This window comes from Eubalaena glacialis, chromosome 7 (genome assembly GCF_028564815.1).
Source record: "Eubalaena glacialis isolate mEubGla1 chromosome 7, mEubGla1.1.hap2.+ XY, whole genome shotgun sequence".
Lineage (NCBI taxonomy): Eukaryota > Metazoa > Chordata > Mammalia > Artiodactyla > Balaenidae > Eubalaena > Eubalaena glacialis.
In genome coordinates this window covers 109,547,439-109,568,512 of record NC_083722.1, presented here as the reverse complement: position 1 = coordinate 109,568,512, position 21,074 = coordinate 109,547,439, and the positions used below count along the sequence as shown (strand labels likewise).

At 55.0% G+C, this 21,074-nt stretch overlaps 1 protein-coding gene across 3 annotated transcripts in view; it reads left to right on the top strand.

The window, feature by feature from the left end:
- Positions 1 to 21,074, top strand: part of SLC6A6 (solute carrier family 6 member 6) — an 80,017-nt gene that overhangs the window by 22,583 nt on the left and 36,360 nt on the right. For all 3 annotated transcript variants that reach the window (XM_061197322.1, XM_061197321.1, XM_061197319.1), the window contains 3 exons: positions 16,422 to 16,664; positions 18,595 to 18,729; positions 19,816 to 20,050. In XM_061197322.1, the coding sequence (XP_061053305.1) occupies positions 16,436 to 16,664; positions 18,595 to 18,729; positions 19,816 to 20,050 (599 nt within the window). In that variant the 5' untranslated portion in view covers positions 16,422 to 16,435. The remainder of the gene's footprint in view (positions 1 to 16,421; positions 16,665 to 18,594; positions 18,730 to 19,815; positions 20,051 to 21,074) is intronic.

Here is a 21,074-nt window from a genome sequence, read left to right as displayed (position 1 = left end):
GACCTCCTGGTATCCAAGGTCATGGCCAGGAGATGCCCCAGAGCCCTGTGGTCGAGGACCCAGGACCCTCAAGTCTTGCCTCTTCCTGGCTGTGCAACCCTGGTTAAGTCGATTGATCTCTCTGAGCCACAGATGGGTAAGATCCGTCATCTCATAGGGTGGTTGGTAAGGACTGGGTAAAATAGGGAACCCAGGTGCCAGGTGGTGCCCCAGGCACACTTGGGCGCTCAGCCCAGGGAGCTGGTATTCCTCTCTGGAACTGACTGTGCAGCTGGAGGATTTTTCCATACATTTAAGGCATTTCAAGTGTGCTTTTTCTCCTGTCAGACTCTCTGAAAATTCTATAAAGTCTCATTACCTTTGGACTGGTTATAGGAAAAAAGTGAGCAGCCATAATCAGTGAAAAGTGATTTAGGGAAATAAAAATGTTTAGCATGTTTTTAAAAAGTTACTATTAGCTAGAATCATATCAAGTGGCCAACACAGTGCCAGGTACATAATGTCAGCCGCAATTATTATTGTTTCCAGGATGTAAGAACAGCTGGAATTAGAACAAAGGGTTGCTATGACAGTGGTAGACCAGGCTCCTCATTTGCTGCCGCCTGGGAGGAAGCCGGGACCCCTGCCCTAGAGCACCCAGACCAGGGGACGAAGAAGACACGAGGATTACAGCTGAGGAATGAGCACCTCGTTCTGCTGGGAGATGGGCAGGGAGGGGATGGTCAGGGAAGTCTTCCTGGAGGAGGTGGCATTTGAGGATGGAGAAGAGTGGAGATGTGCATTCCAGGGCCTGGAATGGCCTGTAAAAATGCACCAAGCTGTGACAGCCTAGGGTCTTGCAGGCAATGGTGTGTAGAGACGGTAAGCTCTGTGATCAAGGAACCCTCTCTCTGGCTTTAGTTCTGCTAAGGGATGTTCCTAATTGGTGGCATTTTTCTGGAGAACGAAGTCTCTGGGCACCTGGGCTGTGTTGGAAGGGGCATTGTGACCTCATGAGCAAATATTCTGAGGCCCAGAGCCGAGGTGCTGGGCATCTTCTGTACTCTCTCTGGCCTCCGATGGCGTCCCATTTCCCAGTGCCTGGGGTAAGTCACATTTGCTTGTCCACCCGTGTCTCTGTTTGCTCACAGAGCCTCTGTCCCCTTAGAGAACCACCCTGGGCTGTCTTCTATGATTCAAGCTTGTGAGGTCTCCAACAGCTGCAGTCGCCTAGGAGATGGTGTTCAGGGAGACTGCCCCCGAGGGGGAGCAGGAGACAAATGTGGGAGCCCTTCAGTGCTTACAAGTTCTGACCCAGTGGTCCCGCTGGGGGCCTGGTGGGAGGAGGGTATTCCTCAGAGACATCCAGCTTGGAGCAGGCCATGGCTCCCCTGGCTGGAACTGCTCTACCAGGTCACCCACCCCAGACCACCAGTGGGACCCTCTGTTTACCCACCTCCTCAGCCCAAATCCTTGCTTGATGGAGCCTCTCAGCCTCTGAGCTGACTGCAGGTAGGTCGCCAGGTGAAGAGACACGGCATTCCCTTGGGGTCAGGGGCCTCCATGGAACTTGAGGCTCTGGATTTCCTGAGCCTGGGAAAGGGTCCTCAAATAAGTAAGGAGTTGATCTGGTCCAAGGCATCCAAACAGCAGGAGCTAGTGGGAAGGGGCACTGGCTGTGCAGAGCTCAGAGCTGAAACCTTGGAGATGGAAGCTTGTGTACCTGGGCCTCAGTTTCCCCACCTGTAAAATGGGCACATTAGGCCAGATGATGGTGCTGAATTTCATGAACTAGTACGTGTTCAAAAATCAAATTGGGGTTGAGGAGCAGAGTGGCCCACCGTCGGGCCGTACACCTGTCATTTTACCTCTTCACAGCAGTTCTGTAAAAGTGACCATCTGGTCTCACTCCAATGTTGCGAAAGAAAGACAATTTTATCCTCCCCTCCAAATAGGAAGGCTGCAGTTTCAGTAGGTGGGGCACATGTGTCTAAGAAAGAGCCCTGGCAGCCTCCAGGCTTAGCCTCTCACTGCACCGTGGGCTGGAGGAGGTTTCATCCCAGTTGGCCCCGCCTGGTGTTGGGCAGCTCGGAGCAGAAGCTCTGAGAACCACCCCAGCCCTCGCTGTGACTCGCCTTCCTGCTGCTCGGCCCTTCCCCAAGACCAGCCTCAGTGTGAACAGACGCTCGTCCTCACGCAGGACATGGTGATATCACCTGTCTGTGCGCCTGCCCCGTGCAGAGCGGCCCGCCTGCATCAGCTCACGCGGGGGCCCTTCCACCCTGGGAGGTCGGCGCTGCTCTTGGCCGTGACTTACAGCTCAGGAAGCAGGGTCACACTAAGCCTCCTGGCAAGCCCGCTTCCCTTTCAGGCCTCAGTCTCCTTAGCTGTAAACTCTGGGCATTGGGCTCCTGGGTTGATCTGTCACTCAGTGGTGGCCAGGAGAGAGGGGTCTCAGATACCCAGGGACCTCCAGCTAGGATCCTTGGGCTTTCGAGGCTGCCAGGAGTTGAGGGGTCACAGAATCTGATTTCTGCAGCTTCAGCCATCCTGGGGGACACCAGCGAGACCACCTTCCCCTCATGAAGGTTTTCTTCACTGCTGCCCAGGGTCTCTGGCTGTGACCAGGGGGATGGAGGGAGGCTGCTTGGTTGCTCTTCGATTAGCTGGTCTGTAGTTCACGCCATGGGTTGTCACGGCCACTCTGTAGCCCCATTTCCCAGCGGCAAAGCTTTTGTCTGCTCTCAAGTTCAGGTCCAGCCCCTATAACTTCAGCCTCCCCTGCTTGACAGGTGCCACCACCCAGGGGCCCGAAGAGTACCAGCACCTTGTATGGGGAGCCGCCTGAAGTGCTCTCCAATCCCACCCCAAGACTAGGCCAGGGAGGTGAGGAAGGTTTCCATATCCAAACTCAGATCCCCAGGGAGTACCAACCCAGGGGACCCCAGGGTCCACCAGTCCCACCCACTGTGGAAGAGGACAGGAAGTTGGAATAAGAGGGTGCAGGGGTGTTAGGGTGACGCCCCAAGTCTCATAGCTGGTTGACCCTGGTCCTGGCTCTGTGGGGTATCTGTCAGATTCCCAGTAGGCCTGGCACACAGGAGATGCCCAGTAGGGCCTTGGCTGTGAGTCCAGGCTGCCGCTGGTCTCAGGGAGAACGTGCGTGAGTTTGCTCACCATCCTGATGCTGATAGCACACACGTCGTCCAGGTGCTGTTCTAAGCGGTCTGTACATACTCGCTTATTTAATCCCAGCAGCCCTAAGAGTCAGGTCCCCATTCACTATTACTGTCCCCATTCTACATTTGAGGAAACTGAGGCACACAGGGTTTATTGCTGACGTACATTTTCTTCTGCTGGGGAGACTGCCTTCGCTGAGGGAGAGAGGGCTGTGTGTACACGTGTGTGGGGAGGGACAGGACACTGCATCTCCAAGCTTGGGGTCTCCTGGTCGGAGGGTCTAAGCCATAGCCCAGAGAGGGCAGGCCTTGCCTTGGTCAAGCAGCTGTCACTGGCAGAGCTGACCCCACCAGGGCCTTGTGCTTGGGCGGCTGGCATTTAAGGGACAGGGGTTTCTTTTGGGAAGGCCCCACCTGCTGCCTCCACCTTAGAAAAAAGTGACTGCCAGGGTGACAACCAGGGGGTCCCCGAGTCCCAGGCGGTGTGCCGTGCACCTCGTCCCTGTCCTTGGAGAAGCTGCCTGAGGTCTGCTCAGCTGGACTCTGCCCTTTACCAGGCTTCAAAACCAGGTCCTGGCTTCCTTTGTGTGTCCCCCTCCCAGGGTAGGGGGCTCTCTCTGATGCTTGTCCCTCCAGGATCACATATACCCACTCAACTCCCTGCCCCAGAGGCCCCAGGTAATGCACCTGGAGCCCTCACCTTCAGTTCTCAGCCCCCTTTTCACTTTAGTAAGCGGATAACAAGGAGCGCTGGCCTTGTCCTGGGTTCAGTCCTGGCTCTGTCACTCACTCACTGGGTAACCTTGGGCCAGGTCCTGTCTCCTCTCAGAGCCTCAGTTTCCTTATCTATAGAACAGAGCAAAAGCGCCCATGCCCCGGGGTACTGCAAGGAGCAGTGGCAATGGGGAAGATCAAGTCTGGGGTGGCCCTGGGCTCACCAGGGCTGGCGGAGATGAAACCCAGCCGGCCCAGCCTCCAGCTACTCACAGTCTGGCGGAGGAGACCACGCACGTGCACTCATACACACACACTCACATGCTCACGTGCATTGCCATCACCAACAAGAGTCCTTTTCACTGGTTGGTTTTCTTTTGCATTTTACCAAGAGTCTCCCAGTGCATTAGCACCACTGTCACTGGCCTCACCTGATGCTGAGGTTCGCTTGGGGGCTCGTTCAACAGCTTTGAAGATTCAGTCAGGAGATGTGGGTGTTGGGGGGAGGCGTCTGCATGTTCAGCCAGAGCCCCAGGTGATGCTGGTGTTGAGGCCCATGTGAGGGTCTTGGGCATCTACTAGCTCTGCCCGAGAGCCCAGAGACTTCAGCCAGGGATGGCTTTATAGATCAGGAGGCCCATTTTACAGGAGGAGAAACTGAGGTTTCCCAAAAAGAACTTTGAACTTTGTCCAAAGTTGCACAGTTCTGAACAAGAGCCCAGCACCTGGGAGATGGGGGTGGGGGGGGTGACACTGGACAGAGGAGGTGTGGGAAAGAGTGGGGTGGGCATGAAGGGCTTCCTGGCGGAGGTGACACTTGGGCCAGGTCTTCAAGGTGGGTGGTGGGATCCACCTAAATATAAGGGAGCCCACAAGCAAAGCACAGGGTGGAAGGGGATAATGCTGGGGAGAACAAGGAGGCCCCAGGATTCATGCAGGACAAGAGGAGAAATAAGGCGGCAGGGACTGCGGACAGGGCCAGACATGTAGAATGAGCCTTGGTTTCCAGGTGGGGAAATTGAGATGATTAGTCTCCAAGCAGCTGGGATAGTTCCACTGATAGGTCTTGAGCTAAGGGCGACATGGCAGGCAGTGGGGTCTGCCAGAAACAAGCTTGGCTAAGCTGGTGGGAGCAGAGTTCAGGGCGCGCCTCTGGGGAGTTTCCAGTGGCTGGGTCGTCCTCGTCTTGTGGCGCTGCGTGAGTGGCAGGCCGTGCCAAATCCCCAACACCGTGCTCTTGGCAGGCACCACGGAGGCATAAGTGGATCACAGTGAAAGGTTAGGGGTCATGGAGGCTGTGTGGGGCTGCCTGGGAGGTGGTCTGCACGTGTAGGAAGACCACAGTTGAGGAATGTCAGCCATCCCTGGAGCCCGCCCCGCACCCCCAGGGTGGATTTTAATGCTGAGTTTTTCTTCTAGCCAAGCAGTAGCTGCTGTTAGGCACCATCTTGTAGCCCTGGAAGTCGCCGCTGCTGCTGCACCAACATTCACCAACCTGACGGAGTTAGATATGAATCCGGTCCACTCAGGTTTGGAATAAGACCTTTACTTTCCGCCTCTGGCACCCACTGTGCTCCACTGGGTTGGGGGTGTCGGGAGCATCCCCGCCCTCCATCAGCTCCTTCCAGCCTCAGTTTCCCCTCCAGCTCTGATGGTCTGTCTCTGAAAGAGGCTGATCCTCTTTGTTGATCCGCCGTGGGTCCAGGGCCTCGGTTTTTCCATCTAGAAAGTGGGCTTGCATTCACACGTGCCAAGACCTCTAAGACCCCAGCTGGAGCCTTCAACTTCTGTGCAGGATCCACTGGGATCTCCAGCACTGGGCAAACCTTTAGGGAACCAGAGAGAATTCACTTCAAACTCATTTTTGGAAGATGCTCGGGGAACACATTTAATGAAAATTGATTTCCTAAAGATTTGGGGCTCCTCTCTCAATAAAAGGCAAACCTTTGTGGAGTTTTGACCCTTTGCGGGGAACTGTGCTCAGATGCCAGGGATACATGTAACAGAGTTACATCTTTTGCTCTTTGCTCCATCACCCTCATCGAGGGGCCTCACAGCTGCGAAGTGGAAGAGACTTGCTCCGGCACTGAGTGTCCCCAGAGTCCTGAGCCCTACATGTTCCCTCTGACAAATACTCATAGTGCCAGGTCTTGTACTGGGTGTCGGGAAGCAGGCCCGGGGAGTATGGGGCAGAGGTGGAGGTGGTGTGGCCTGCGGAGCCCAGGGAAGGCACTGGGGGGTCCTCGGGGCCACCATCCTGGGGGATTGCCTGTGAGTTACTCGGGGAGCAGCGTGCTGGGCTAAGGGAACAGCAGGAGCTGAGGTGTGGAGGGAGGCATGGGAAAGCACGGGCTGTGTGGTTCAGAGGCCCCTGGGCATCTTGGGTGGGCTCTGGATGGTGGAGGATGCTTGAAACTTGACTTCCAGACAAATGGAGTAAAAGCCCAGGCAACAAGCCCCTTTGCTCCGCGGTGGGCGCAGCGGCAGCCCGTGCCAGCGGATCACCCCCTCTTCCTTGCTGAATCCCAGGCTGTTTTCACTCCACAGGCACCAAACTCTCCTTGAGCTAAATTTCTAAGTGAGGGCGAGGTAAGCGTGGAGCTGGGCAGGAAAAAGAAAGTCCTTCCTCTTTGAGAAGAAACATGATTAAAAGAGGAACGGTGAGAACAGGGAGCTTGTTTACAAACACTAATGAGCTAGGAGTTGTCACAATGTAGACAGGATGTGATGCCCATCTTACGGAAGGTGACACCGAGGCTGAGAGCAGTGACTTGCTCAAGGCCCTACTGCAAAGGCTGCCCTGGCTGGTTTCCCTGGAGCTGTAACTTCCAGCAGAGCCCTGGTGACAGAGTTGGGGATGGCCGGCTCTGAGCGAGCGCTGGGCCACACGCCTGGCCTTAGCTGGCCTTGCCCCAAGGGCCTGTCTCTCTCCAGTTTCTGTAGAGGGAGGGAGGGGCTGCCCTCTGTTTGCTTTTCACAGCCAGCTAGAGGAGTGAGGAGCGTTTGGGTTCGTACAGCTTGAAAGGGGAAGTTTGAGGAAACAGAAACCGAGCCTTTCTTTTTTCTCATGTCTCTTTTTTTTGTGGCCTCCAGAAATAATCCTGGGTTCTGCAGAGCCTGTCTCAGGATCATGGTTGACCTACTCTACCCACACTTCCGGCAGAGCCCGGCTGGGGCCGGGGCGGTGGGGAAGCAGGCGGGGAGAAGAGTGACAGGCTTGCGGCTGGTGAGTCAGTGGCAGGAGGCCGTTGCCTGCTGACTCACCGCCCTGTATGTGAAAACAGGCCCCCTGAGTCCCCCGCAGCCACGGCGCCCTCCCGGCTCCCTGCTTCCTCTCTTTCACCTGATTGGTGGTTACGGCGCGTGCTGGCAATCTCAGTGGCATTTGGGGTCCAAGCCCCCTCAAACAGATTCGTGCGGCCTGACTGTTCCTGGACCTCCGCCTTCCCCCAGGGACCAGGTCCAGCCTGGCCGCGGGCCCAGCCCAGGGGGTGTCACGGGACCTGCTCCTTGAAGCCTCACTCCAACCAGACGCGTGACTCCTGTCCTCCTCCTGAACTGAGAACCATTTTTGTGATATTGTGACGAAATGAGCCCCCCACCCCCAGATATTAGTACCCTGAGGGCAGGAAGGCGGTAGGTGCTCGGTCCAGGTAGGGCAGGTGGGGTTTTTCCTGGAACCAGTCCGAGGGCAGTGACGTGTCCCAGATTGTATAGCGTCAAAGACTCACCCTGTTCTTTCCAAAACCCATGGGTTTTATCCACGGAGGGGCCAGGGGTCTAGACTCACAAGGACATTTTCTTCTCTCGGTCACCCATGTTATGGTCCTTGGCCAAGGGACAGCCGTTCTGGCCGCCCATCCTTGGCTGGTACCTCTTTGCAAAAGATGACGGTCACTTCAGCCTGTCCCACAGGTGCTCGGCTCACAGTGAGGGGGCCGGCGGCTCTGAGGTGTCGAGGTTCAGGACTTGGGCTCTGCAGGCCCCACTAGAAAGTCCCTACTGGCAACAGCTTACAGAGGAAAGCCCAACATGGGCCCTCGAATCCCTTCAGGGTGGGAGGGAGCCAGGTGGTCAGGGACAGCCTGAGTTGAGCACTCCTTGGGGCAGCACAAAGCTCTCCAGGGGCCCTCACCACCCGCTAGATAAATCCAGGTTCTGACCTGGCCTCCAGGCCTGGCTTCCTCTCCGGGTCGCCCCATGCCCTGTCCCCCTTGCTCTGTCCCACACTGGCCTTCCCTCTGTTCCTTTGCCGTGCCCAGTGTGGCCTTCTTCACACACGCTGTCCCTGCTCTGAGAACACCGTTCCCCCAGATGTTTGCCATGCAGATCCCAGCTTCAAGGTGGTTGAAAGCACAGACCCTGAAGCCCATTGCTGTGTGACTTTGGGCAAGCGACTTCACCTCTCTGGGCCTCATTCCTTCATCCAGGCTGGTGAGAGGAATAGATGAATTGGTACCTGCAAGGGCTTAGCACAGGGCCTGCCCAGAACCAGTCTTTTTTTTTTTTTTTTTTTTTAAAGTATTTGTTTATTTATTTATTTATGGCTGTGTTGGGTCTTCGTTTCTGTGCGAGGGCTTTCTCTAGTTGTGGCAAGCGGGGGCCACTCTTCATCGCGGTGCGCGGGCCTCTCACTATCGCGGCCTCTCTTGTTGCGGAGCACAGGCTCCAGACGCGCAGGCTCAGTAGTTGTGGCTCACAGGCCCAGTTGCTCCGCGGCACGTGGGATCTTCCCAGACCAGGGCTCGAACCCATGTCCCCTGCATTGGCAGGCAGATTCTCAACCACTGCGCCACCAGGGAAGCCCCCAGAACCAGTCTTTAGTGAGCGTCTGCCGCTATGAAACGTCACCTCAGAGGGTCCTCTGACTCCCTGTGCCCTCATCTTGCTTGGTTGTCTTCTCACCGGTCCCAGTCGTAAATATTTATTCATGTATGTACTTAGTGTCTGTCTCCCCTTCTGGAATGTCAGCTCCAGGGCTCACCTCCGAGTCCCCGGTCCCTACAGCAGGGCCTGGCACCTAGTAGAGGATGCTCTCAGTAAATATTTATTCGGTACTCACTGCTCGCCGGAGCTGCCCTCTCTCCGTCTTATCCCCAAATATCCAAGAGGCACAGGGGAAGTGCTTGGCCTACAGAACTGGAACTGGAAGCAGACCCAGCTTTCTGCCTCTTCACCTACTGCCCTGTCCCCTGACTCGGTGGCCTACTGGGCCAGAGCCTGGGGCACCTCTGTTTTGGGCGTGTTGTGTGCCCAGCTCGCGTTCCCCTCGAGGGCAGCGCCGGCCTTCCTGCACCTGCTGCCCGCCCATCCCCGGGCCACCTGGCCACAGAGCAGCCTGCTCGCGCCTTTCTCCCCCCGCCCGCCTGCAGGTTTGGTGCCGGGGAGAGGAGAAGGCTGTACATTGGGCCCACATCCTGCCCCCCATCCCGGCGTTGTCCTAGAGGCCAGTTCTTTGCAAAACCTGCTCACCTTCACCCACTTTTTCCTCTGCGAACCATAGATCAAGAAGTACGACCTGCTCTGTTAGGTCCCTGTACAGAGGCCACCTTACCCTGGGGTGGCACCAACTACATGGAGGCAGGATCTAGGTGTAAATCTTGGCCTCGCCTGGTGGCTGTGTGACCTGGGCCAGACCCTCCCCTTCTTTGAGCCTCAGCTTCCTGATCTGTGAAAAGGAAGGCTCCGTGAGGCTTGGGGCGAAGTCAGCGCTCGTGTAGGTTGAAGGCCGAGCCTGAGCCAGGCAGGGTGCTCTCAGCAGAATGGAGGTAGACATGAGCCTTCGTGGGGGGAGGGGAAGGCCTTTCCCACGGACGCTGAGCCCAGGAGATAACAAACCCTGTCCCCAGAGCTGCCGTGCTGAAAACAATTCCCCAAACAGAACTCACTTTCACTAGGACCACAGAATTGTCGCTCATTGTTTCGACTTTGTTCCTGGCAAAACAATGCCGGGCTTCCTGGATGACCTCACTGGGGCGAGCCATCGGACCTTGGAGGCTGGGCTGGTCAGCATCTCCAGCCGAGCCTGTCCTGCCATTTGCTGCGACTGCCTTGGGTGACCTGAGACAATGGTCTGACCAAAGAGGACAAACTGGGTATTTGGCCCACACGATGTTGTAGAAATTGGAAGTTGTATGTGCACATACGTCTCAGATTTCAATACCTCTCCAGAAATTGGAGGACCTGGCCTCAGTGGCCTCGATCCCAAAGGCAACCACAGTAGCTGGAGCTGAGGAGAGCTGCCCGTGGCATATTCTGCAGGCCCTTCCCCACTGGCGTCCATTCTTTGCCTGCCAGGTCCCTGGAGGCCTTTGAGCTTGTCATGCTTGAGTTAGCCTGAGTTAGGAATAGATAACCAAGACAGAAGGATACAGACCTTTTGATTGAAGGTCAATCAAATGATCAAATGATTCAATCAAATGATCAGATCTTTTAAAGGTGTACCTTTTCATGAAAAAGAATAAAAAACCCTTTTTTAAAATTAATTCCTGCTTTCTTTTCAAAATCAGCTGCCCTAGATAGTGAAATAGTGCTCTTAACGCACGTTTTTTTTTTCCTTTGGTGCTTAACTGTTAAATGCTCTCTAGGGCCAGGATTGTATGTAAGCAGCGTGCCTGGGGTAGACATTACTAATTGGTCCTGGCCCTCCTCCTTACTGAGCCCGTCCCTCACCTGCAGTCTGTGGGGACAGTGCTCGAAGGAGCCCCTCCAGGGCTATCAGAGAAGTTTGGGAGAAACTCTTCCTGTTTGCTAGAGGAAGCCTCAAGTCCATGGCTCCATCCGTCCTGCCCCAGTCAGTGCGTTCCATCGGCCTGCTCAGCCCACCCCTGTGGCCCTGGGCACTGACTGCTGCACGGGTCCCCAGGCCCTGCCCTGTCTGTCTCTGTCATGTGGCCCCTCACTTCCCTGTTTGCCTTCACCTACTTCCCTAATTTGTCAGCACAGCCCAGTATCTTGAAGCTGGCATAAAGGCGCCAGACCTGATTTCACTTTATGGCATATCTAGAGCAAGTGATCCAAAACAGCCGAGTGGTTGAGAACATGGAATTGAGAGGCCAAAATAGACCTGGGAGCCATTCGAAGCTTCAGCGGCCTTTTGCTTGCTATGTGACCCTGGGCAAGTAACTTCACCACTCTGTGCCTTGTCAGCAAAAGGCAGATGGTAATGGCCACCCATGGACAGGGTTAATTCAGAAAATGCTTGCAAAGCGCTTAGCACAGTGCTAAATAAGTGTGCATGCAGCCAGTGCCCAATAAATGCAGCTTGCTTTCTTTTTCTTTTTTTTAAACGCTCAGGATACGATGCCTGCCACATAGTGTAGTAAAATCCCAATGTGATCAGATGTTTTCTTCAATAATAGCTAATATTTATTAATCACTTGTATGTACCAGGCACTGTGCTCAATATTTTACAGGCTTCATCCTATTTGATCCCTATAAGGCGAGTTTTATTTTTACCTCCATTTTTTAACCAGTGAGGAAACTGAGGCACAGAGAGGGTTGTCGCTTGGACCAGGTCACTCAGCTTAGTTGTGGCCTCTGTGAGCCCAGAACACTGGCTCTGGAGTCGAGACGGGGGATAAGGAAAGGAGAGAGGAGGAGGGACCCCTGCTCTGGAAAGGGCAGACAAGGGGTCCAGCCGCTTGCTTGTTTCCATAGCAGACCCAGCGGGCTGGGGGCCGTGCAGGTTGCAGGCTCCCTACCTGTGAAATGAATGGATCTGTCGTCCAGCTGTCCTCCTGCCCCAGTTCGGGGATTCTGGGAGTCGCTTGCCAAACCCCAGATGTCAGGCCCAGAGATTGATCGTATAGCCCAGATGTGGGCTACGCCCTTTTGGGGTGGGGACAGTATTCCAAAAAGGAAACAGAAGAAGTACCTGCCCTCTTATTTAAAAACCTTGTAGGGACTCCTGAGTGACAACAGGGGACTTGAGTCATTGTTCTCGACAGGAGAGAGCCACATGGGAAACCGTTTACTTGAGAAAGTTCAAGTTCTGCAGGGGAGGGCAAGGCAGAGAGCCCCCCAGCTTCTGGGCTTGGTTCCCCCAAAGCCTTGGGCTGAGGTGGCAGGTGTGGGGGAGGACCCTCAGTAGCATCTCAATTTCAAGACCCAGCTGGCTGGTGCGTGGGCACCTGGGGTCCCCAGCCCTGCCCTGCTGCTGGCTCTGTACCTCTGCAGTCCTTTCCCTCTGGCCTCAGTGTCCGCATCTGCAAACCCTGCAGAGGCTGCTCTCTAACCTTCGCTCCAGTGCTTTCAGCGTTGGGCAGACCAGCTGGGAATTCTGCCTCTAGTCTCCTTCCCACCTGTGTATCCTCAGCCAGGCCACCCTCTTCCCTGCTTCAGCCTCAACTCCCCCCATCCGTAAAACGGTCCTAAAAATCCCTTGTGCAGTGTTGAGGGTGTTTGAAGAGTGCATAGAAAACTGTGTACAGACAGCTCAGCAGAGAATTAAAGTACTCAAAAATTTGGTAGTTTTACATTGGGAGGAAGCAAAGGAACATCTTGTCAACCCACGGCATCGCTGGCACTAGGTTGGCTCTGTCTGAGTACGTGTCACAAGCCGACCAGGTGATCTGCGCGTTGGCCTTCAGGCACCAGAACCAGGCCCTGGCCGTGACCTCCACCCCAGGAACAGAGTAGGAGTTTCAGCTGGGCAAGAAGGGAGCCTTCGTCGTGGAGCCTCTGTATTGGAGCCGATTCTAATCACTTGTAGCTGTAATAAGCAAATAGGAAGCTCTTAAAATGGGGAATAATGTATCACGGTCGCTACAAAATAGCCCTGGGCCTGGCGCCAAGGAAAACAGCGCTCAGCGGCGGCCTGCAAGGCAGCGGGCGTCTGGGACACCTCGGAGGGAGCTCGGAGGGAGCTCGTTCCCAAGTGCTGGCTGCACCAGGGGGCGCGATGTTGGTGAGTGACGGGCGAGAGAGAGTTAGTGAGTCTCTCGGGGATCTGCAGAGTTGGACGGGCTGGACTGGCCAAGGGACAGTGGAGGCGGAGCTGGGGGTTCCAGAACATCATGGTCGCTGTCACTCCCAGCTTCGCGACCTCAGGAGTGTCACTTGGCCTCTCTGGGTCTTGCTGATCTCCCCCTGAGTAGGACTGAGGCCTTCCGTACCGCATGGTCAGCGTGGACCCCGTAATAATTAGGGCAATAACAGCAGAGTAGTACTGGCAGATACTAGTTCAGGAGCACTTGCCATGGGCACCCCCTCTTTCAGTCCTCATAACATCCCTGTGAGGTGGCCACAGTTATCCCTCTTTACACAGGAGAACATGGAGGGCCAGAGGGTGGAATAACTTGCCTGAGGTCACTCATCCAGGACGTGGCTCTCAACTTCTAGGCCGGGGCTCCCCCTTTGATTCCTGCAGGGGCCAGGCTGCCACCAGAGGGCCTGGAGCGGCCATGCAGGGAGCCCGAGCCTGAGGGGTGGGCTGAACTAAAGCAGTTATGTGGGACCAGTGTCCCAAGGAAAAGGGGCCTGTGCTGAGACCCAGTAGCTGTGGTGAGGAGCTTGTGTTTTCTTCCGGGAGTGACGGAGGGTTGCGGTGGGAGGGCATTATGATCTGAGTCTGCTTTGTAAGTTGCCTTCAGCTGCTGTTTTGAGAACAGATTGTAGGGGTGGGGTGGGCAGAGTAGCAGCAGGGAGACCCAGGAGGAGGCTGCAGGGGATGCCCATGGAGGGCTGTCGAGCCTGGAGCCAGGCAGTTGCCATGGTGATGGAGAAGTGGGTGGATGCCAGGAATGTACAGGAGGCAGAATCCGCGGATCTTGCTTCTGGGGCTTCCTCGGACACCCCAGAGGAGCTTGGAAGGAGCCCCCCTGAGAGGGAGTTGGGGTGTCTGCACGTGGCTCAGACCTCATCCAGGCGTGAGTCTTGAGCGAGGCCATGGACATCACTGGGCTATGTGTTCTCAGTGGCTCAGACCTCATCCAGGCGTGAGTCTTGAGCGAGGCCATGGACATCACTGGGCTATGTGTTCTCAGTGGCCAGGCGAGCCTGTGATGACAGCAGCCACAGGTGGGACAGGTGTCAGTGATGCAGGAACACATCTGCAGGTACACCTTGGCAATGAGGAGTGAGGAGACCACTACAACACCAGGACATGACAGGCCTCACCCCCAATCCTGGTTCAGGTACAGGCGTCGGGAAGATGGGGTCCTGAGTGCGGAAAAGGGGGCTGGAGGTCTCATCTTATATGGAACCAGAGCCTGGAGCCGAGGGTCTCAGGGAGCTTGTGGCTGCTCCCTGCCTCATGTTTCTAGAGGGTTCTCTGAGGGCCAGAGTCACAAGTGGGCCTGGGGCCCAGAGGGCAGAGCCAGGGCTCAGGGTGGCTTTCGCCAGTGCCCCCAGCCTATGTGAGCAGAAGCCGGCCACCTCCCCCCTCCTCCGTCTGGCTGACCTGGTGAAGTGCCTTCCGGCCCCGAGATCCAAGGAGGGCCCGAAAGGGCGGCACCGGCCCTTCTTGGTGAGGAGGCTCAGGGGTCATTCCCTGGAAAACATCCCCACTAAGAGGGAGTGGAGTCCCACATCCTCCAATTATGCTCCCATCCAGCCGGCCCACAATGGGCCGCTCAGATAACCATCAGGGGCTGCACGGATCAGCGCTGGAACAATGCTGGCCGCCCGGGCTATTTTTACAGCAGCCGTGCGCTCGGCAGAACCCCGCGTCGCCCCGAGGGAGCGGGCAAAGAAAGGCCTGCGGATGCCGTCGCCGGGAGACAGAGGAAGGCCCAGTGAGCCGCCCGGCGGCTCCAGGAAGCCTTTTCTTGGTCTGCTCACCGCCAGATAGCGAAACAATCGGGGTCCCCCACCCCCAGCCAGGAGAGGAAGGAGGCGTGGGGGAACGGGGGTTCTGTTGTGCTGCGTGCCTCTGCTCCTCAGAGCACGGCCCTGGAGGGCCCACTGCTGGGGCCAGGCCAGCGCGTCCCCTCGCCACCCCCCGGGTCCTCGGCAGCCCTCACCTGGCCCTGCCCCGATGCCTCTGGGCCACACGCCGAGGACCTGCCAGTGTCATGGGGTTGGGAAGCGGCAGAGCTGGGGTTGGTACTTGGCCCCAGCTGCTTGCAGACGCACTCTGGGAACCATCTACCCAACAGTCCTTGCCTGACGACCTACTGTGCGCCAGCTCGGGGCACCCAGCAGTGGACAAGGCAGGTCCCGGTTCCACGGAGCCTCTGTTCTAGTTGTGGAGGAGACCATTAACAAGGAAGCAAGGAAGGCATTTTCAGCTAGTGCCACTGTGACAGGCGGACTCAGACGCCCCTGGACAGGTCCCGTGAGCCGGATGGTGCTCTGGCCCCGGTGTGCCGGGGTGATGGCCGCCTCTGGTCCAGCTGATGGTCACTGTGGGGAGTGTGAACCCAACGTGGCCCCCCTTCCGATTTTGTAAGAAAACCTAGGAATCTCGACTTTTCTCTGGAATCTGATATTTCAGTGTTGGCCACCGATTTGGATCACGAAAACAAGCAGGTTGTGTTCAGAGCTGCTTGGCTATGAGTCGGTCACCTCTGCCATCATCCTTTTCATTCTGCACGTGGGGAAACTAAGGCTCATCTGTCTTCATGGTCCTCTGCCATGTGGGGGTAGAAGGCACCCTCTCCCACTGGGCTGGGACTTGGGATGCTCTTGCCCTCAAGGTCGAGCTGCCAGGGACAGCGAGGGCTCGGGGACCTGAGGAAGTACAGAGAGCAGGGGCGCTGCGCTGGCCGGTGGCCGACTTCCTCTAGAATGGGGTCCCAGCAGGGGTGGGCTGAAGGTGACTGTGAACGGCTCCTGGGGGCTTAGAGATTTGGTATCCCCTGGGGCCTCCCCTTGCGAAACCCACAGGGTAGTCAGAGGGCCAGGGCCCTGGATGATACAGGGGTCAGAGCAGGCCAGAGCATGGAGAGAGAGGGCTGGACATGTGGGGATTAACCGGCATTCTTCCATAATCCTGACCAGTGCAAATCCCTTATTTCTTATGCCGCAGAGATGTGACTGGTTAATAAGTTGCAAATGTATTTTATAAGCATCCATTTTCTGTATGTGATGGAAACCCTGTTTTCAAATATCGCTTCCATTCCAGCCTGAAACCACAAGTGTGTTTGTGTTTATCCATTCTTTAAACAGTGAGGAACGAGCACCTCCTGTGGGCCAGGCCCTGTGCTGAGGTGTGAGTGAAACGGGAGGCATTGCTTTCTGTGCAAATCTGAAATTTGGAGATCATTTCTAGAAAATACAGGCAGGCTGTTATTCGGAAGCTGCCCTAGACCTGCCTGGAGGGTGCGGTATTCTGCAGAGATGCTGCCAGGGCTGGGTGGCTTCATGCTTATCTCCCTGCATGTGGAGGGTGGGGGGTGACATTCGGGTACGCCGGGCGTGGGCCCCGCTGCTTCTGTTGGGAATGGCACCTGTCAGTCCCTGGATCACTAGGTCCCCGATCACCTAGGGGGTCAGAGGAGTGGACAGACGAGGCGGCAGCAGGCCAGAGCCGGCCAGCCGGGTTGTGTTAAGACACACAGGGTGTCCCTTACTGACGCACGTTGCGCTCTGTTCTGTCCCCCACAGAAAGCGAGAAGGACATGGCCACCAAGGAGAAGCTGCAGTGTCTCAAAGACTTCCACAAGGATATCCTGAAGCCATCCCCAGGGAAGAGCCCAGGCACACGGCCTGAGGATGAGGCTGAGGGGAAGCCCCCGCAGAGGGAGAAGTGGGCCAGCAAGATTGACTTTGTGCTCTCCGTGGCTGGCGGCTTCGTCGGCTTGGGCAACGTCTGGCGGTTCCCGTACCTCTGCTACAAAAATGGTGGAGGTGAGCCTGGGCTGGGCAGAGAGTGGCATTGGAGGAGAAGGGTCGGGCCAGAGCGTGGGTGGCCTCCCCATGCCTGGCTTTCCAGGCTCCCACCTTGACCTCCCCCGGGTCAGCCTGCTTAGCCCCCAGCCCACTCCTCAGAAGCAGGAGATGAGCATGACTGGGAATCACGTGGTGCTGTGTCAGGGTCTTACTGTGTTACCTTGAGCAGATCCCTTACCCTCTCTGATCCTCCAGTTTACCATCTCTGAAGAGTGCCATGAGGCCAGGCCGGAGTCCCCCGAGCCTCAGATATTCACACGCCCCCTTTGTAAATTCCCTCACAGCTCTGTACCTCCCCACTCTTCCTTACTTTATAACTTTTTTAACCTTTGCTTTTCTAACTTAAACCAAATGTAGTTCAAAAGCAAGCTTGGTTTCCCACCTTAAATGTAAAAAGCCAGTATCATTTGCCATAATGGAAAGGTGGTATCCAGGAAAAAAAAAAATACAGTGAAGATTTTTTTAATTTTTAATTTTTACTTTTTTCCAGTTTTATTGAGATAGAATTGACATAAAACCCTGTTTTAATTTAAGGGATACAATATGATTTATGTCTATATTGATAAATGATCACCACAGTAAGTCTAGTTAACATCCATCACCTCACATAGTTACAGATTTTTTTTTCTTGTGATGAGAACTGTTAAGATTTTGCTCTCTTAGCAGCTTCCATTTTTTTTGTTGTTTTTTTCTGGCCGCGCCGTGCGGCATGCGGGATCTTAGTTCCCTGACCAGGGATCAGACCCGTGCCCCCTGCGTTGGGAGTACGGAGTCTCAACCACTGGACCGCCAGGGAAGTCCCTTAGCAACTTTCAAATGCACAGTCCAGTATGTTGTTACTGGCGTCACGATGCTATACATGACACGCCCAGGGCCAATTTATCTTATAACCGGAAGTTTGTCCCTTTAGACCCCTTCACTTAGATGAAGGTGTTTGTTAAGTGTACATTCTCTGTTCGGTCAGTTGGTTAGTTGGTTGGTCTGAGTTTTTTGGGTTTTGTTTTTTTACCTGTTGAAGGCTCTGAGCTAGAATCCTCTCCTGTTGGAGAAGTTCAAGTTGGTCAGACACGATGGAGACTTTCTGGCTGACGCAGTGAGAACTGGTAGTGAGAACTCACTCCCAGCTCCTCGTGGCGGCCCATGACCGAGGGCTGGCGCGCCGGCAGAGCCGGGCATGCGCGTGTTGCTCCCGTCAGGAGAACCACCTTTCGGGAAATTCTGCCTTCGAGCCTGGTTTCTTAACCTTTTGTAGGTCTCAGGTGCCTCTGGGACTCTGATGAGTACCCTAGACGCTCCCCCGAACAAAGTACATACACATAGACCCAAGTTGCCCACAGTTTCAAAGGGTTTATGGACCCGCTGAAGCCATTAGTGGACACCAGGTAGGAACCCTTGCCCGATTCTTTGCCGCTCCCTCGTCCCCTGGCTCCCACCCCCGGCTGGAGCGGCCCACCTCTCGCTTCCCATCACCCTTCCTAACTAGTTCTTCTCAGCTTCCTGCCCCGGGCGGGCCAGGGAAGGCTAGCTGAAGGCTTTAACGAGGAGGCCCGTTTGAGACGGGTGTTAAAGGCTGAGCATTCCTTCTTCGGGTGGACGGGCGTGGGGAAGGCAGGCAGGTGGGCAGGCACGCAGCTTAAACAAAGGCTCAGGGACTTCAAGCACCTGGTAGATTTGCGGAAGGCAAGAGGGCACCCGGGAAGGGTGATGCCCGACAGGTGGGCAGGGCCTGGAGAAGTTTCAGCCAGGTCCAGGAGTTTGGCCTTTACCCTCATGTCCCTCACCCATGCCCTCTGATTCCATTGGCCGGGAGGGCTTGGGAAGGAGACCTGCAGCCTCGGCCCCGTGACAGCCGCCGCCTGAGCCTCACCCCGCTCTTCTTTCTCTGCAGGTGCATTTCTCATACCGTATTTCATTTTCCTGTTTGGGGGCGGCCTGCCTGTGTTTTTCCTGGAGGTAATCATAGGCCAGTACACCTCTGAAGGGGGCATCACCTGCTGGGAGAAGATCTGCCCCTTGTTTGCTGGTGAGTGTGGGACAAAGGTCACCTGGGGCCTGGTGTTCATCGGTTCAGCAAATTTTTATTGAGCACCTACTGTTTGCCAGGTACAATGGAGCCTCATGCAGGCCGCTTGGCACCGTGCCTGACGCAGGTCACGGCCAGCACGTTGTACACGTGACGCTGCTACTCATTCCACATAGCTGTTCCCGCCTCTCTGGGTTGTTAAAGGATAAGGGAGCCGGTAGCTGCTAAGCAGTAGAGTGCAGAAGAGAAGCCTTTCAGGAACCGTTCTTTCTGGCTTCAAGTCCCAATTCCTCGTTTTGCTAATTCTTGTGACTTTGGGAAAGTCACTTAATCTCTTTGTGCCTCAGTTTCCACATCTGTAACATGGAAATAATATGCTTACTTCAAGGATTGCTATGAAGACAAAACGACATAGCCATGTAAAAGTGCTTTGTGCACATAGTAAGCCCCAAACCAGTGGTAGCTTTATTATTATTGTAACATTTAGTCCTGTGCCTAGTTCCTAGTATGCCCTCATAAGATAATACTGTCACGATTATAATTGGCAGGGGCGGGAGAATGTGTGAGTCTGTTCACTCAGTCATCCATGTAAATCTACCCATCCATCTATCCATTAAACCTTTCTTTCATTAAACTAGTCAATAGTTAGGCAATCCATCTATCCATCCAACCATCCTCCATCTACCCATCCACTCGTTCATCCGTCCGTTCATCTCCCTAACCTTCTCTTCAACCACCATCCGTACATCCATCCAACAAAGTGAATATCCATCATTCCAACATCCATCCATTCATCTATGAGTCCATCTAACCATCCATCCGTCCACCCATCCATCCATCCATCCATCCATCTATCCCTCTTTCATACATCCTTCGATTCATCCAACTATCTGATTTATCTAAGCACCCATTCCTTCACCTATCCATCCATCCAGTCATCCATTCATCCTACAGACATTTGCTGGGCACTGTTGAAGGGCCTCTTCTGGCCCCGGGCCTGCAGATTCCAGGGTTTTCTGGTGGAGGGTGCGGCCATGGTGGGTCTGGCCTCCCTCTGATGCTCGTCTCGCTTACCCGCACTTGCAGGCATCGGCTATGCCTCCATTGTGATTGTGTCCCTCCTGAACATATACTACATCATCATCCTGGCCTGGGCCACATACTACCTGTTCCAGTCCTTCCAGTCGGAGCTGCCCTGGGCGAACTGCAACCACAGCTGGAACACGCCCCAGTGCTTGGAAGACACCTTGCGCAGGAACAAGAGCCTGTGGATCTCCCTCAGCACCGCCAACTTCACCTCCCCCGTCACCGAGTTCTGGGAGTAAGGCTGGCCTCGCGGAGGACGGAGGGGGAAGGGGAGGAGGCAGTGGGCAGCCCGCTCCCTCGTCTTCTCCCCAGGGATAGGGGAGCCACTCTCTTGGGGTGGGGTGGGTGGAAGGAGGGGTACAGATCTGGAGATAAATCCATGCCTTTGGTCTCAGACAGGCCTGGAATCGAACCTCAGTTCTGCCATTTTACTGGCTGTTTGACCTCCAGCAAGTCACTGCCCCTTTCTGAGCCTCAGTTTCTTTAACTGTCAAATGAGGGGAGTGAATCGTTCCTACACCCATGGGATCTCTGTGAGGATTGTTTCCCAAAGGCAGGTATATGTTCTTATGTTGTCTGAAAATGATATAGTTTTCTTAATGTATTTTAGAAAAAATATAGTTAGCACATCAAACCTGTTATTGCACAGAGAAAAATGCATATATGAAGCTGAAGTAGTTACTCAAGTCAAGAGGTGAGTAGCTAGAGTGAAAAATATGTATCAGTTAGCATTTGCCGGGTAACACCCATCCCCAAATTCAAACAGCCATTTATTTTATTTGGCTCATGGTTCTGCTGTTTGGCAGTTTGGGCTGAGCTTGGCTGGGCAGTTCTTCTGGTCTTTGCTGGGCTCCCTCACTAGTAGGTCAGCTGTAGGGCGTCAGGGTAGCTCTTCTGGAAATTGGCTAGCTATTGGCTGGGGTGCCACAGGCAACTGGTCCCTGTGGTCTCATTACCCTGCAGGCTAGCCTGGGCTGGTTCCTAGGTGGCTCAGCATTCCAAAAACAACAGATGGGGAAGCCCCAGTGCAGGAGCACTTTTCAAGCCTCTGTTTGCAGCATTTTTGTTAATGTCCCATTGGCCAAAAAGAACCACAAGACTAACTCAGACTCAAGAGGTGGGGAAATAGGCTCTGTCTCTTTATGAGAGGAATGGAGAATTATGGGCATTTTTGCAGTTTTCCACAATATAGTCAATAACTGCAAAAGTATACACATAGGCCAAACATCAGAAAGGCAGAACATGGAGGCCTGAAGTTT